This window comes from Mytilus trossulus, chromosome 14 (genome assembly GCF_036588685.1).
Source record: "Mytilus trossulus isolate FHL-02 chromosome 14, PNRI_Mtr1.1.1.hap1, whole genome shotgun sequence".
Classification (NCBI taxonomy): domain Eukaryota; kingdom Metazoa; phylum Mollusca; class Bivalvia; order Mytilida; family Mytilidae; genus Mytilus; species Mytilus trossulus.
The window spans coordinates 62,100,949-62,118,606 of record NC_086386.1 but is presented as its reverse complement, the minus strand read 5'-3'; the positions used below and the strand labels follow the sequence as shown (position 1 = coordinate 62,118,606).

At 32.0% G+C, this 17,658-nt stretch overlaps 1 protein-coding gene across 1 annotated transcript; it reads right to left on the bottom strand.

The window, feature by feature from the left end:
• Nucleotides 1-2,129: 2,129 nt before the first annotated feature.
• LOC134697967 (uncharacterized) lies at nucleotides 2,130-7,786 on the bottom strand. The gene is made up of 4 exons (XM_063560251.1): nucleotides 7,613-7,786; nucleotides 3,870-4,023; nucleotides 2,700-2,728; nucleotides 2,130-2,531 (listed from the first exon to the last, which is right to left on the bottom strand). Exons 1-4 carry the CDS (start codon nucleotides 7,784-7,786, stop codon nucleotides 2,130-2,132), a joined length of 759 nt encoding a protein of 252 aa, XP_063416321.1.
• Nucleotides 7,787-17,658: the final 9,872 nt, after the last annotated feature.

Here is a 17,658-nt window from a genome sequence, read left to right as displayed (position 1 = left end):
CGCTTCAGACGCAAGAAATTATTAAACGTGTTGATTTCAATATTAAACGAACGAATATTAAATAATGGAATATTTTTTCTTCAGTGTGTCCCAAATGTAACGGTCATTATTACGTGACGTCATTATTGGATACATGACTTTCGTCGAGCTGTTGTAATTTCTGGCACACGAAATGCAACCTTGTAAACCTACTGGCAGCATGAGGGTGAAGTGCCACGTACATGTATCAAGCGGCGAAGCAGTACATACCAATTTTCAAGTCTTAAGTTTGACCCGGCCGGCATTCGAATCCACAACCTCTCACTCGACGCTGTAACGCTTCGACGAGACCACAAAGATGATTTAAAACTATATGACAAATATTAAGAGGTACACAAATTTATTAATTATCTTTTGATGGTGAACACTTTGCTAGTAATGAATAAGTAACGATATAATAACGGTGAGTTCCGTTGACAGTGTCATTTCTCTTGTGTTACACATTCATCAAAATTAAATGTCCCTTTTAAATGAAATGGAATTAATACATTTGGTTTTCAATGTTTTTGTCAACATGGTCAAACTACAATTATTTTTATTGTAAATTTACGAAATAAAACTTACTAAATACACCAAGTAAACATTTAAAAAAGGAATAAGGTCATACACTAAAGTTACTTGTTGTTAATATGTGCAGAAATGGTATGCAAATGAATATGTGCGGACCAAGATTTACACGTTCGATCAAATAAACGGGTCAACTAACTAACAAAAGCACGACCGACATCGTGAATACTACATTGTTCCATCGGTCGCATACAAGGGTGAAAGATTATACACTGTAAATGTTGAAACACTTTTTGGTTCATTTATTTACAATGATTTCAATAGAATTGAAAAAAATATATATATATTTTTGTTAATTCATATAAATATAACTTATTGTATTAAACAGATAAGACTTATATATGTTTTTTTATACATTTGCGTATCAATTATTGTATTCTTTCTTTTTAAGTAATTGTTGCACTGTAAGGATTGATCATAATAACTGTGAAAAGACAATTGATTGGTTATGTTTGTTTTGTGGCAAATATTTCGTACAAAGTCATGTTCAGGACAAAAACAAAGTTGCAATAAATACAATAGGTAACACATATGATAGTTTAGGTTCGTTGGTCCGGGAAATTTAGACTGCCACTAGGAAATTAGGGTAAATTAGATCGGGACATCATTTTTTCTTTGTAACAGGCCACCTACAGATCCCTCAAAGAGTTTTTACAAGTGTTTTTAACGTGCGTTTTGCGACTCACTACACAAGGTATCGGCTGTAACGTCCTCATTCTGACCGGATGTTGGTGCGTACTTGTACATATCGATCATCCAAACGGAAGCCTCACTTTGGCAAGGGTTTTACTGCTGGACGGGAGAAGATGAAGTGACCATAATCATATACCCCGGTTACCATTGAGGGCTGCATAAGAAACACGTAATAAATAAATCAAGAAACTTGCCGGCATGATAAATGGCATCATGTACTTTACACTGTAGTGCTATTTAGTAGTTTAAATATTTAAATAAAAGAAAGCGAATTCAACATCAGAAGACTATACTACACAAATATACCATGCTTGCAAGGGGTATTTTTGGTAGACATTTAGTAAATATTTCAATATCCTTTTCTGCGCACGCAAACATTTTTAACCCCGCCACTTCTGTGTGTGTCTGTCACAAACCGGGGACCTGCAATAATTGTCATTTACACGTATACACATATTTGAGATGCGTTTGTTGTTTCGTACATAAATCAGGCTGTTGGTTTTCTCATTTGAATTGTTTAATTTTTTAATGTTTATAGGGTCTTTTATAGTTAATAGTTTAATAGTTTATTTCAAACCAGACGCAATACAGCCTATAGGTATATCATATATATTCACATGTATATCATAACAGAATATATTATATGTTATGCGGTATTGGTTTTGCTCATTGTTGAAAGCTGTCGACGACGGACCTCAACTTCCTCATTTGGTCTCTGGCGGATAGTTATCTTATTGTCAACCATACATGCACATCATCTTTTTATTTTTATTACGAATAAACCTAATAATACCTGGATTATTGTATTTATTTATTTGATACGGTTCATTCTATTCCATGATCTCATTTAAAACTGCTCCTTTCATAACAACAAGTTCTGGATTCTTGGAAACAATAATTCTATGAGCCGGATATCTTTCCTTCAATGTTTTTACAAACACGTGGTCTACATGATCACCTGCTATAAACACAACGCCGATTCCTAATGCTGACTGCTTCGCTAAAGTCTTTTCTACCATTTCAATAGTAAACTCTGTAGCATTTTCGTAAAACTTGCGGAACAACTCTGGACTTATCCTTATTTTGTCATTCTGAAATGTAACTGCTTCTCTGAATGTTGTTTGGTTTATTGCATTAGTAAGTATGTCGCCGGTAAATTTTCTATATGCATCGTACCATTTTGGAGGAACACGAACAGTTACTACTTTATCTGACTCGAAATATTTCAGTTTCTTTTCAAAATTATGTAAAAGTTCAGAATATTACAAGGGATGGTAATCTCTTAAATACTTCAAAACATCCCCTCCAAATAAGCGGGTTAAGAATCTGATAAACTCTTGTTTTGCACTTTCATCTGTAGTGAAAATTGTCTCAAGGATATTTGTTTTCTTTTCATTTACTTCTACCATAGTCAAATTGATAGCTACACCTGAAATAAGAAGGAGGTGCTTACAACCTATTGAGTGCAAAAAAGTCTGTACAAGTCAACATTATTAATTTTGCCAGGGTAACTAAGTTCGTCTTTTTCTGACTATCGAAACGAATCTACTTTTTATATTTATATCAAAGAAGTAATACAGATTGGCTATGTTAGTCCCTGCGCTACAAGATGGATGCCACATGTAAAGCATGGTAGGTGTCCCCTTCCCCAGCACCGAAGTTCACACCACAGTTTTTGGTCGGTAATGTGTTTTTCAGTCTTTTGTTTTCTATTTTGTGTTGTTTGTCCGTTGTCTTTTTCAGCCATGACGTTTTCGTTTATTTTTTACCTATGAGTTTGATTATAGTTATCAAAGGTACCTAGATTATAATTGTATACACCAGACGCGCGTTTAATCTACATAAGACTCATCAGTGACGCTCAGATTAAAATAGTAATAAAGCCTAACAGGTACAAAGTTGGAGAGCATTGAGGACCAAACATTCCAAAAAGTTGTGCCAAATACGGCTAAGATAATCTTTTCCTGGAATAAGAAAATCCGCAGTTTTTTCGAAAAAATTCAAAGTTTTGTAACAGAAAATTTATAAATGACCATATAAATTTATTAAAATGACCATATAAATTTATTAAAATGACCATATAGTTGATATTCATGTCAACACCGAAGTGCTGACTACTGGGCTGGTGATAACCTCGGGGACGAAACGTCCACCAGCGGTGGCATCGACCTAGTGGTGTAAAAAAATTTCAAAGGTAAAAGGATTATGTTAATTTAATACGTGCGTTTCGTCTACATAAGACTCAGCAGTGACGCTCAGATCAAAATAGTTATAAAGTCAAACAAGTACAAAGTTGAGGAGTATTGAGGACCAGAAATTCCAAAAAGTTGTGCAAAATACGACTAAGGTAATCTATTCCTGGAATAAAAAAATCCTTAGTTTTTCGAAAAATTCAAAGTTTTGTTACAGGAAATTTATTAAAATTACCACGAATCTTCCTATTGTATCTTTTTCCTCTCGTAGTCCATAATTTAAACAGTTATCACATATTTAGTTATATTTACAACTAGGTCTCTGTGCAAAAAAAGGTGAGTATGATATATTTAAGTACATCTTAGCAACATACAAACCTCCTAAATGCACTAATAAAGACCTGTAGAATTTTGGCAGTGGCGCAATCTGTTCTTCGCCAAATGAAGATGGTGAACCAGTAAACGTGCGATTATACATTAGCTTGGCTTCGGGTCCCTGTACAATATTCAACTGATCAGGATTGATTCCACCCTGTAATATATACATAGACTTTAAGATTCATTTGACAATTGTATTATTCAATCATACATTCAAATTCCCCAAAGATTCTGTTTTGATCCACCAGTAGTAATTACTACAAACCAGTAAAAGTCTGAAATGGCCTATATCTATACTTGACATTTTTGATTTTTTCACCACCAGTCTGAATTGGACTTGCATTTTCCTGACAATGAAATTGAGAATGGAAATGGGGAATGTGTCAAAGAGACAACAACCCGACCATAGACCATACAACAGCAGAAGGTCACCAACAGGTCTTCAATGAAGCGAGAACAACCATATATACACTGAGGGAAATAAAACTTGATTTTCCTAAATTCACAAATAAAAACTACATTGATTTCATGATTGCATACAATAGTTATTTAACTATCTTTTTAATTCGATAACAACAGCCAACAAAATTATTGACATTGTTTAACTGCATATCAGAAATATATATACATTTGTATACTTAGTAAAAATGGATAAAAAAAAACTACAGTACAAATACAATTTTTCTTCTCATAAAAATATATATCCTGCCTTAGAAGCACTGATTAAAAAGATCAAAGAGTAACATCTATTCAAAATTAGAACATCCTCGTAAAACTTAAATCACAAGGCCTTTTGAATTCACTAGATAAGTAATACGCGAGGTATAAAACACATCTGTTCTTAGGTAATTAAAACTTATTAAAGTGCTTCTTGTATGACAAAACTTATTTCTGTATGATTGAAATAAATTTGTACGTTAACGTCAAAATGCATTTACTTTTCAAAATAGAATCAATGATTGTTATAAAAATTGTATTGCTATTATGATATAAAATTCCTGGTTTAAATAAAACAAAGTTGTCGATGTCAACATTTATAAAGTTGTTTTATGTACTATTTCATACATTTATTTTGATAAAAACAAATTGATAACGTTTAAGATATCTAAATCATGGTCGAAAATTCTAGTATTTTTTAAATACATAAATCAATGTGAACCTGATGTAATGTATATACAAATCCGATTTAACAAAATTAAATGCAATACACATGATATTGTTTTTATTCAATCAGTAATTACTTCCGTTGATCATCTTGTTTTAGTTTAAACGTTATATAAATTGTATATATATATAAAGCAAATTTACAGATCTAACATTGTTGGGTTGATGTTTAGACGAGTTGTATATATATACATACTTTTTCACTCTTTTGGTCTTTTGGAAAATGTTGTTTGTGCTGTTTTTAGACCCTTCTACAACGAAATTTGTTTGACATGCACACGTTTAAAAATTGCGGTTTTTATCCAACGCAGTCATAGGTTTGAACGTAGTTTTCAATTTATACTCGTTTATACATGTATATATATATATATATGATGAAATACAATAGATGAAAAAAGGTCTAGGTTGGTTAAGACTTAATCGAGTTGGGTTAAGACTATGTCGAGTATGGTTCAGACTTGGTCGATAATGTTGCAGACTTAGTCGAGTATAGTACAGACTCATATAGATATTTGGTACTGGTCGAGTAAAGGTCGAGTACAAGTTCAGTCTAGTAATATCAGGTAAATTTTTGACCAATTCAGACTGGTCGAGTGTAAAATTCAGTGCAGTCGAGTACAAATATAGGCCATTTCATACGTTTAACATGTTTAACCCCGCCACATTATTTATGTATGTGCCTGTCCCAAGTCAGGAGTCTTTTAATCAGTGGTTGTCGTTTTGTTTATGTGTTACATATTTGTGTTTCGTTCATTTTTTTACATAAATAAGGCCGTTAGTTTTCTCGTTTGAATTGTTTTACATTGTCTTATCGGGGCCTTTTATAGCTGACTATGCAGTATGGGCTTTGCTCATTGTTGAAGGCCGTACGGTTACCTATAGTTGTTAATGTTTGTGTCATTTTGATCTTTTGTGGATAGTTGTCTCATTGGCAATCATACCACATATTCTTTTTTATATTTTACTGGTTTGTAGTGTATATACAAATCAAGAGTTATATAGCAGTTTAATGGGGATTTGGTCTACAAATTGATATTATTTGTCAAAGACATGAATAAGTGTTTTTGTAAAGTCAAACTCTTACACATAGCATGTATATGCCTTTAATTGGTAAAAACAAAGCTATTACTTCTACTGCAAAACAGCTGAATGAAGATATTAGATATTATAATGTTAAAGTCATATGAAACGAGTGGGTGGTGAACAATAATGATTATCCAATTCTTGAACCAATGCATGTATATATCATAAACTTATTTTTCTGTGCACGATTTTATCATTTTTTACGCAAATATATCGTATAATCGTCAATTTGTTTTCTCTCTGTCTGTTATGATTTAACAAATATGGCTGCTCATTAAATGCCGTGTTTTGAACCCGACGTTTACCGATTGTCACCTTATAGTAAACAAATAACAAAAAGCATGGGTATTGAGTACGTGTTTAACATGTATAATCAGATTATTGTTTATTTTAATGACAGATCCATGCGTATTGCGATCACCGGATTTTTACGAGGAGGTTCACGCTCAGGTCACTATGCATACGGAAAATATGTTGGCGAATTGCTTCCTGGAAGCAAGCAATTAAAAATAAGTAAACCTCTTCTTAATGTGGACAAATTAAAGAATTTCCTCAGAAAAAAACTATATGTACATAAGTTGTATAATGAAAACTATTTATTTAGTTATAAAAAAACATATGCATATTTTTTTTAATTTGAGGTTTCTAATGACTTTAATGAGATAAAATATGTTTTAATTAAGAGGTAAACGCATTTTTTTAACTATAATCTTTTTCAAAATGCTACAGTAAAAAGGGTAAAATACTAATCATTTTTACATTAAGTATATTTTCAAAAGAGAGACTAATCTAAATAGTTTAATTATTTGTGAAATTAGAAAGCATCTCACAAAATGAGAATTAGTGCTAATAAAAAAATTATTGAGCAGGGTCGTTATAGAAAGATTCACAATCTTTTTAAAATAAAAACAATTTATAAATTTTGTTATTTCAATTCAATTGTTGAAGATGAAGTTCATTTGCTGATGGAATGTTTAACACCGACAAGTAATGTTAAATGTTGCATAATAAATAGGTGATACTTTTTCAAATTTAGATACAGACATTATCCTTATTTGACGTCTATCTCTTTGAACATGAAGAAATATGCAACATTGCGGCTTTTGTATGGTTTATTTTTTACAACTACAAAACAACTGCAGTAGTAAAAACATATTATCATAAGTATTATCATTTTTTTTACTTGTGTCTTTGTGCGATCCTTATATGTTATATATCCTGCAAGAGCCGATATTTTGCTTAATCAAGTATTAATATTTGTATAGGAAGACAAGAGTTTCAGAACAGCATCGATTTATGTTCAGTGTACTCTAAGTGCAATCAGTACTTATGTTAATGATTCATTCAAGAATAAATCTAATGAAGTTTTCGAGATAAAGTTCTTCATATGTTATCGTACTTGAGTTGGACAATACTATAAAAAGCGCTTTTAATATTATAATCTTCACGGTATAAAACCAACATTGAATTGTAATACATTCAGCTTTAAAAAATACCTTTCTTACGGCGATATTCATCAGCTCGTTTATTGGAGGTTCCAATTTCCCCAGTGTTGTTATCACCCACTGTATATCATTATCGTCGTACCCTAGTGGTCGTCTTATTAATTCATTCACCAGTGTGCCTTTCATTTGATTAATAAAGCTAGATATCACATCGACTGCTTTCATTGTAACATTGTTTTGCCAAAAATCTTTTCTCCTCAAATCTTCAACAGCTGTAGCCTTTAACAAATCAGAGAGGAAAAATATACCAAAGAAAACAAATTGAAAAAAGTCTTATGTAAACAGAAAACACCGACCAAAAATTATAAATCAAACGACGAAAACTTGTATTTTTTAATTTTTTTTATGTTTAATATTTTCGAGATTTGAGTTTAAATGTTTATTTGGTATCTTTAACTTCTTTTTTTAAAACCACACCACATAAAACCTGTGAACCCTATCAACAATCTGAGTTGAACCCGAAAGTTTGTATATGTGACGTAGGAATTAATATTGGTAAATTATGTAATTGTGTAGTTAAGACTGTTAACAGGGCTTTAATTAATTATTTACATAGCGTTATTTTCATCCACACTGCCCTTCACAATGTAGGATGTTTTTTTCAACTAATATTTAACGAATTTTCTTCTTTTACCTTGAGTTTGTAACATTCCACCATGAAGTTTTTGAAAAAGAACCATTTTCCAGAATCTGATTCGCCTTGAATTCTGCTGACATATTCCTCTGCTTCGAAACCAATGCTATGAACAGATGTGTCAGGTGTGAACAAAATCGCAGTGGAGGTTTTAAATCTGACAACTCCCTTGTCTCTTGCTTCCCAGTTGGAACAATATAGACCTACTCTCTCCAAAGCAAACAAAAGACATATCCTGAATGGGTGTATCCAATTTCTATTGCAGCAATAACTTCTTTTGTTATTTGTTTAGTCTGTAAAATGGTAAATAAAAACAGGTTCAAAGTAATATTTTTTATTGCAAATGAAAGATTTCTAAAGTTTTCGTTTTTAACTCGCCACAATCAGTTGTGCTTATTCAATAACATTTAAAACATAAAAAAATACAAAATTGCAAAATTGCAACAATATACGAGAAAATTCAAACTGTTGGCTGATTGTTATTTCTCAAAATTGATTTTCTGTCTGATGTTAATCTGAAACTCGTTCGAAAAATAGTAGCAGGATATCACCTTAAATGTTGTGCATGAGTATGCTTATGTTTATACTACTGTATTTCCGCTTTTGACCAACAAAGTAAAGACAACTGGAATATAATGTAACCGATTTTTGCAAACGTCGCTGCTCTTTAGATTTAAATTCATATGGACAGGAACCGGTGTTGGTGATGAACTAATATTGCTGCTCGGGTTTGTTTTTCAGTTGAAAAATAGTTTATTCCACTACAGATGTATGTCATTATTTAGAAACGTTATATTTACAATCTGTGACTATTCGAAAAATTATAGATATAAGAATGTAGTTGTGTTTCGTTTTTTTCTCATATAAAAGTGTTTTCTTTATATGTTGACTTTAAAGTGGTTATTATTGATGAATGTGTGCAAACTGACTTCCCTCGAACAGCAAATATTGCGTTGATTACATAAAGAACAAATATTATTGAGCAAAATTTAGAACAGTGTTTCTATTTACTATTTATTAACGAGTAAAATTATACCTTCACACTGCTTGTCTGTTGGAGAAGGTTTTTAGTTGTAAATACCACTGACGGTTTTGGTGTAGTTATTGATCTTTTGCGGTCTTGCTGTGGTTCCTTCTGCAAAGACTTAATTAAACAAAGAAAAGGGTTAGTCATCAAAACTGATATATTGGTCCAATTCAGCAACAAGTTGTTCAGTGGTCATAGTTGGTTGTTGTCAATAATTTTTGTTTTAGATCTTCTTTTTTTTTTTTGCCTTAACATGTTTTGTTTTGATTTTTAATTGTTATACATTCTGTTATGTCCGGCTTTATTTGTAGACTGTTGGTGTGGGGTTTAGTTTGCCAGCCGGAATTGTTTTCTCTTTATCGTTTGATGACTTTTGAACAGCGGTTTACTACTGTAAAGATGCCTTTATCAGTTATAGTTGTGGGCCGTACGGTGGTCTTTTAACTGCTTAAATCAACGTTATTTAGATAGTTGTTAAATTGTCAATCACATAACGTCTGTTAATTCTATAGACTGAAAAATTGAAATACCAACCTGCATATACTAGTACGAATTGTATTATACAGATACCTCAGCAAGATTTAACACCTATCAAATAGATGCATTCGTCGTGCAAAGGGTTCATGTAAAAAAAAAACAATTTACGTCAATTATTTAGTGAGATATTTTTTTCTGAAAGATAAGAAACATTACCTGAAGATTGCCTTTCTTTTCATGAAGGTGTTTGTTTGTAACTACCACTGACGGTTTTGGTTCGTTTCGTAAATTTGTACAGTCTGGCTGCTCCTGCAATTATTAACAAAACAAAATTTACTTTTTTCTGTACATGCTATTTTTATCATGTAATTTTTTTTTCAAAGTTGCGTACATTGTACAAAAGTTAGCAAATTTTATATTGTCTAAAAGAGTTACATTAGACTGTGTGTCAATGTTATCTGCAGAAAACTATCTATCTGTAAATACAAAGAAAAAGAAAAAAAAAGCTTCAGGTGTTATTTGTTTATTGAAACAAAGCTTCTGGTCCAAGTTTTATGAAATTCCACTTAGCCTTGACAAAATTATAGTTTTCACTAAACTGTAATATAGAATATATATCAATGGTACCTCATTTATCAAAAACAAACACAATTTTGTAGTTCTTTTTTCTTGATTCTTAATATCGTCTTTTGATTATGTCGAAGCTACAGTTCAAGTTTCATAGCATTTCACTTATCTTTCACACACTTAATTGATAGATCTTAGATATATTTGAACTATAAACCTCAACATAATGTTAATGACGCAGACAACACTAACAACAAGTGAGTAAATAATAGTAGACTGATTTCCAGTCCTTTATCTGTTCGCCTCTGACAACAAGAGCATATGAGATACCCGTATGTTGCAAGGGGGAGAGGACCAACTTAAAGATAATCGCTGCGACATGCTTCTGACAAAGTCAACAAAGTCGAGACTTATCCCAAATAAACTCATCATAGATACCAGGATTAAAATTTTATATTTACGCCAGACGCGCGTTTCGTCTACAAAAGACTCATCAGTGACGCTCGAATCGACGCACTGTGTAAATCGTACGACAACAAATACTATCCTATTGCAACGAAAAAAACAAAAGCAAAAAATCACAAGTATTATCCCTCCTGGTAACTTTGTGATTCACCGTGTAGAACGCCACATGCGGGGTGTCGGCTATGTTTGACATGGGGTGGCAATTTTGAAGCGACAAAAAAGTAACAAGGTAAGTTCAAGCATCAAAATTTCTTATTTTAAGAACTCTCAGTACCATATAATGTATTGCACGGAAGGAACCGCAACGTAATGTATTTCCTGAAAGCAGAAGCAGTCGGTTTCAGTGCTCAGTTTTCTCAAACACCTCGCCCTAGTTTTCCGTGTTGCAGATTTTGAGGCTTTATATGCAAGTTTCGGTATAAAAAACTACTTTACACAACTACCCTCCGTATTATTTATATATAATTGTATTCCTCTCATGGACTTATGTTCACCTGCCACATAATTCCCATATCAAAGAACAGTGATAATGACGTTGGTTATACTGTCTGTTGAATGTGATCACGGTAAGTCATGTAGCTCACAGCCTAATTCAAAACTTTAATGACCCCCCTCCCCCCAATAATTCACAATCTGTCTGGTTTCTTAAAAAAGTTGGTTAAAAAATGACAAAATAGGTGCAATTTTGGTACTCTCATGTTAGCAACTTCACAGCTACACATTTATTTTATTTTCATGACTTCCTTTGGCAAACTCTCAACAAATCTTCTCACTGATTATGTCACATAGATCACTTTATCAGATTCATGTACAGTCCAAGGAGATGGAAACTGTTTTGTTTTCTCTCTAAAAGTTTAATCATAAAAGGAGACTTGGAGACTTGAGTCTGAGTAGTACATTTAAGTACAAACTGTATATATTGTATGCTCCCATATTGTCCAAAATTGGATTTTAAGGGAAGATGGAGTTAATATGATAACCCATGATAATACCATGACTTTGAGGTATATACATGTACAGGGCATGTTACTTGGGAGTATGTCATGTATGTGGGCTACATCCTTAAAAATTCAAGCTGCAACAGTCACCTGTATATTTAATGCATCAGTTTGAACCTGATCAAAAAACATTTTCACTCTACCGAGTACTTTATCACTATATAAGGTTCACATTTCAACCTAGGCCATAAGAAATAATAGGTCTGTTTGCCCAAACGCTACCTACCCAGAAAAAAGCTGTCTACTCAAATTCTTTTATTGTCCTGATTTGAAGAAGTTTTTTTAATCAAATTGGCATGAGGACTAATAAACATCTGATACTTCAATTTCTTTTTTTGAAAAAAAAAGAAAATGCCTACCTACCTACCCACTGTCTCAACCTTTTGGTAAGGGTTTGGGCAAACCAAAATATTTTTAAGTGTGGCCCTATTTAGCAATACACACTTATGGTTATATAACATAGTACCAAAACTGCACTCAGTAACCAAAATTGCACCTATTCAACAAAAAAAAGCTGTGGAAATCTTACAAGTTTTCTTTCACCATGTGAAGTTATCTAATTATCATCTTTTTAAAATGAGCAAATTAAATTTGTTACCAGCATCCTTTTCTTCAAAAAAAAAAAGTTGAAGCATGGAATAATGTCAAATTGTTCGAAATATTTCAAGAAATAAAACAAAACATCTTTTTTACATTCCAGTTTTAAGGATTTGAAATAACATGTAATGATGTATGGAATTTGAGTACTGACCTCATTACAGAATCATGGATTGTTTGGAGGTCAGTTCAAACCCATTTTTCTATGACTCTGCATGGTCTCAAAATTAAATTGGTGTAACTATATTGTAAACAAGGATAGTCTATAAAATAAGCACAGAATAAACTTTTGTCTGGTTCATAAAAAAAAGTTGGTGAAAAAAACTGACAACATAGGTGCAGCTGAAATCAAACATATTTTAAGACCCTTCAAACTTCAATATGGACTAATTTGAAAACAGGTACATGTATCAGGTGAACCCAAATATTTCTATTCAGCAGAAGTCTCTAACTACATATCTCCTTAATTTCATATGATATTGATAGTATTAAGTCCTAAAAAAATATTGAAAATGTGTACATTCATTTTTTTTCCCTAGCTTCTCTCATGTGAAAGCGGTACCTTTTGGGTCACTATTTATGTGTTGCGTCTAAACAAGAATTGTAACACTTTATAGTGACTGAACAGGTTAAACAAATACTTCAAAAGAAACAGAAAAAGAAGACAACTTGGAAATGCACCAGTCATGCCAGTATACATTTTGTATGTATGAATAAAAACTCAGATCAGAATAGCATGGACAATATGTTAGTTATATCCTTGTGAATATATAGTGAGGAAAGTTATCAATAATTCTGCAGAGAATGCAATTTTATCGGTGTTGTGTCATTGTTCTCCTCTTATATTTAATGCGTTTCCCTCGGTTTTAGTTTGTTACCCCGATTTTGTTTTTTGTCCATGGATTTATGAGTTTTGAACAGCGGTATACTACTGTTGCCTTTATTTGTACATTTTCTGTTAAAATTTTCACACAATCAGTGTATTATTCAAAAAGGCTAAACTTAATTTTTATTACTGAAAGTTTTAAACAATGACAAGTGTTTTATTTACCAAATAACTCATGTGTTTCTGTGAGAAAAAAAAATCATGTGCAATTTTGGGAATTAAAGGGAAAGAAGAGCCTTTTGCAGCACACTAGCGCATGTCAATTGTGAATATACTTACCAAATATATTTTCTTTATCATGATACTCATGTCGACATTATAAAGAAGTACACATCATAGGAAAAATGCACAAATTACAGATACAATAATTAAAACATCCTATTGTGTGTGCATCTCCTGCCAAATCAGTATTTGTTGCATCTAATATAGTATACTAGATGAGTATAATCAATGTAAATATGGTAGATTTTTAAAGAAAAAACCCAAAATTTTGATAAAAAAAAACACCCCCAAAAATGCTGTACCATAACCCCAAAATCAATTCTAATCTTCCTTTTGTGTATTGAACCTTCTAGAGATCCATTCACTTATACTAAAGTTATTGTCTTGAAACCAAATGTGTCTTCTTGAAAACAACTATGACATGATTAGGCATTACTCGAAAGCAAATTTTTTGACATGCTTGTATTTCCCATTTCCATTCTCAATTTTATTTTGCTGTCATATAAAATCTTGAAAAGTAAGCAAACAAAAATATGCAAGAAATGTCATAAAACTGATTCTGAATTAGGACATGAAATTGATGAAGAACTAACAAACTGAAGATGATCAGGAATACGAATGTTTTTTTTTGTTTGAGTCAGATTTTTTTCATTGAACCCCTTCATTGCTATCAATTAAAATTATTTAGTCAAAATTTAACACTAGTATTATGGTTCATCATAACAAATTGGCAAATACAGCCGTATTATCACCTAAAAAACTACTGTGTACCGACTTACCTGTGCGGTTTTGGAAGTTTTAAATATTTTTAGATATATAAAAGTTAAATTTATTTTGCATATCTGAAAGATAAAATCATTTTTGATGAAGATCTGGATTCAAAATATTTTTTTTTGTCCTCTGCTTGAACAATTTTTTTTTCCATCAATTTGGAAATAAGGATATATTTTTTAGGAAGAAATACCATAACCCCCTCCTGCCTTTTGAAGTTCAATGATCGTTCCCTAAACATTTTCCATCTGAACTCATAAGTTTATTTTAGACAAAAACTATATATTAATAGTGTAGCCTAGGACATTCGTCCTGAACATGCATTTACCACTGGACGTTAAACATGTTAAACAACCAACAACCAATCAATATATAGGATATAGTATAAGCTGGCATTAAAGGTAGCGCCTTCCTCATATTATGAATGACGACCGGTAATCGGGTATATTGTTTCCAAATTTCAAATTATCAAATTAATAAGCAGTTGAACGAGATTTGTTGTGTTAGTTTTTTTGGATAAAACACCTGTTATTAATATTTCAATGATTTTTTTATTAGGACCGTCACAATTCATGCTTTTTGTTTTGGTGCTGTAAAAAAGTATTCAGATCAACATGATCAAAGCAACTTCAACTTATGATTAGAATGAAATTCAAAACAGTGTGGCTATGGCCATTGATTGACACATTAAATTCATCCATTGACTGGGACAATTTAGGTGAACGTTTGTATGTAACGACCACTGCTCACTATGTACTTTTTAAAGACACTCAAAATTTTGGGTCACCAAAGGTTCTCAACACCTTAATAAAGTAATTCGAAAAATTAATCAGAAATAACACGATGTTTTGATTTATATCAATTATATAAATCAAAACATAAAGGTTATTCCTGATTAATTTTTCGAATTATTTTATAATTAAAGGCGTTAAGAAACCTTTGGTGACTCCACAGTTTAAATGTCTATCGTAGGTACGTCGTTAACAGTGTTCGTTACAGACAAACGTTCACGTAAATTGTCCCAGTCAATGGATGAACTTAATGTGTCAATCAATGGCCACAGCCACACTGTTTTGAATTTCATTCTATTATTCTTTTTATAATTTTTGGCTTGGAGATAGATTTGTCTCATTGGCACTCACATACATGTACCACACATTTTTATTTATAAAAACAGCAATTGTACAGCTTGGTTTTCTATCATTGAGTTCAAATTTGTCAGAAATTAGTTCATCCGTTTTCAGATATATATGTACTGGAATCTAGAGTCTAGATGTAAGTTAGGGTTCTCTTTCATTTTCATGTTCAAAAATATTTAAAGTTTACAAAATAGTAAATAGTATTCAAACACCAAAATGTTGAGTGGTTTCTTACATAAATCTAATTTATATGAAGTTTTGTTTAAAGTATAAACATGTTTATCATCTCTCATAATCATTTGACATCAGATATACATTCTTTCTTTTAATATTCAGTATGGTCTTGGTTGAGTTTACAGAATAGAGACCAATGGGCTAAAAGTGCAGAATAAAAGGGAAAAAATGCTAAGGACAAGAAAACAATAAGTTCAAATAAAAAGAATAGAGAACAATTGGATGTTGAAATATGAGGTATACAGCATAATTGACAACAAAGATAAATAATAGAGAAAAACAATATAAAAAATATTAACGAATAATAAAATGAAGATCCCCTCATCTAGATCCCCATGTATAGCTTTGTATAATACGAAATTTATAAATATTTAATTTCATTTATAAACAATTAAACTCCGCTCTTGTATGACATGCTTTTGATTAATACTTACACAACAACTAAAAATGACGCACCATATTTCTTTTTGTGTTTATATAATAGAAGTGAATCAGCTGAATGCTCATACTTTAAGATTACGTGAGGGAAAACTTCAAAACATTTAAAACTTTTGAAAAAGGCATTCAGTAAATAGATGGAAAAGCGACAAATTCTGCAGCTGTCTTGAGATTTTCCCTGCTTGTAATTGTAAACGATTGAATTGAAACCCATAGTTTCCATTGTTATCTTACTAGTTCATTTATGTCTACTTTATGAGCAAGAGCTAAATGTCTATCAGGAGAACGAATGGTAGATTGGTTGTCTTAATAACAGACAGTAGTATTGTATGACATGCGGACTAGTTACAATGGGTAGTAATCCATCCGTGAGTATATTTAGGTATTTCCACTTTCCGTTGAAATACCTATTGGTTTTGTTTTGATTATTAGATCTTTCCACTTTTCCTTGTAAAGACTGGTACGTACCTATTAGTTGTATTCTAATTGTTTTCCTTCCTTTGATTTGTTTTCTTGTGTTGTATTTTAGTTTCAAAGTTATCGATCAGTCTTTTTGTACAGTGGCGGATCCAGAGGAGGCGTACGGGCGTACACGCCCCCCCCTTTTTGCTTGGACTTTTTTTTTTTTTTTTTTGTAAAAAGATTAATCAGACTTGACTTCGTGATCTTTGCCATTTTCCGTATATTTAACTTATAAGCGACAATTCTTTACTTATACTGATATTTTTTGCTGGAATTTACTGATTATGTCAAAGTCATGAAATTCGCTATGGTGGAGTTGACCAGTTCGCCCACCTCTTTGCTTGGGCTTTTTTTTTTGTAAAATGATTAATCAGACTAGACTTCGTGATCTTAGCCATTTCCCGTGTATTTATTTTTTATGCGACAATTTTTAACTTAAAATGATATTTTTTGCTGGTATTTACTGATTATGTCAAAGTCGCCATGGTGGAGTTGACCAGTTCGCCGTAAAAAGTTTAAACGTCACTCAGTCATTTTGAAATTCAAATTACATTAACACATTGATTAGGATAAGGACAACAATCATGACACCTTCAAAGCAACACAGAATTGAACAAAAAGGTATTGACTTCTATTTCACAATTTCACTAAATAGAAAGTAAAACTCTATTACACTCTCATGAAAAAAGTTCCTCAGCAATTTATTCACCTACGAAAACCTTAAACGCCCCAGCCTATTTTAAAATAACATAGCTGAATAATGATCCCTGTAGTCAGTATAAGCCCTAGAGTCTAAGATACGAACCATTTACAAGAGCGTATCCAGGATTTTTGAAAGGGGTGAAATTTAAAAAAATGGACGAGCGGAGCGAGGCGAAAAAATTTTGGGACCTTTTTTGGGGCTAAAAAACCTTGAATAAGTGTAAAATGCACCTTTTCAACCGGCGATTCCAGACGTGGGGCTTGTATATTATATTGTTGCTGTAAAAGGGAAGGTTGGACTTTTTTATGCTGTATTCTCCCTATTAATTAATTGTCTATCATATAACATCTTTACATACATTAGTATGGATCTAAAGCCATGTACTGTTATATTTGATGTGGGACTTGTTAGTAAAAA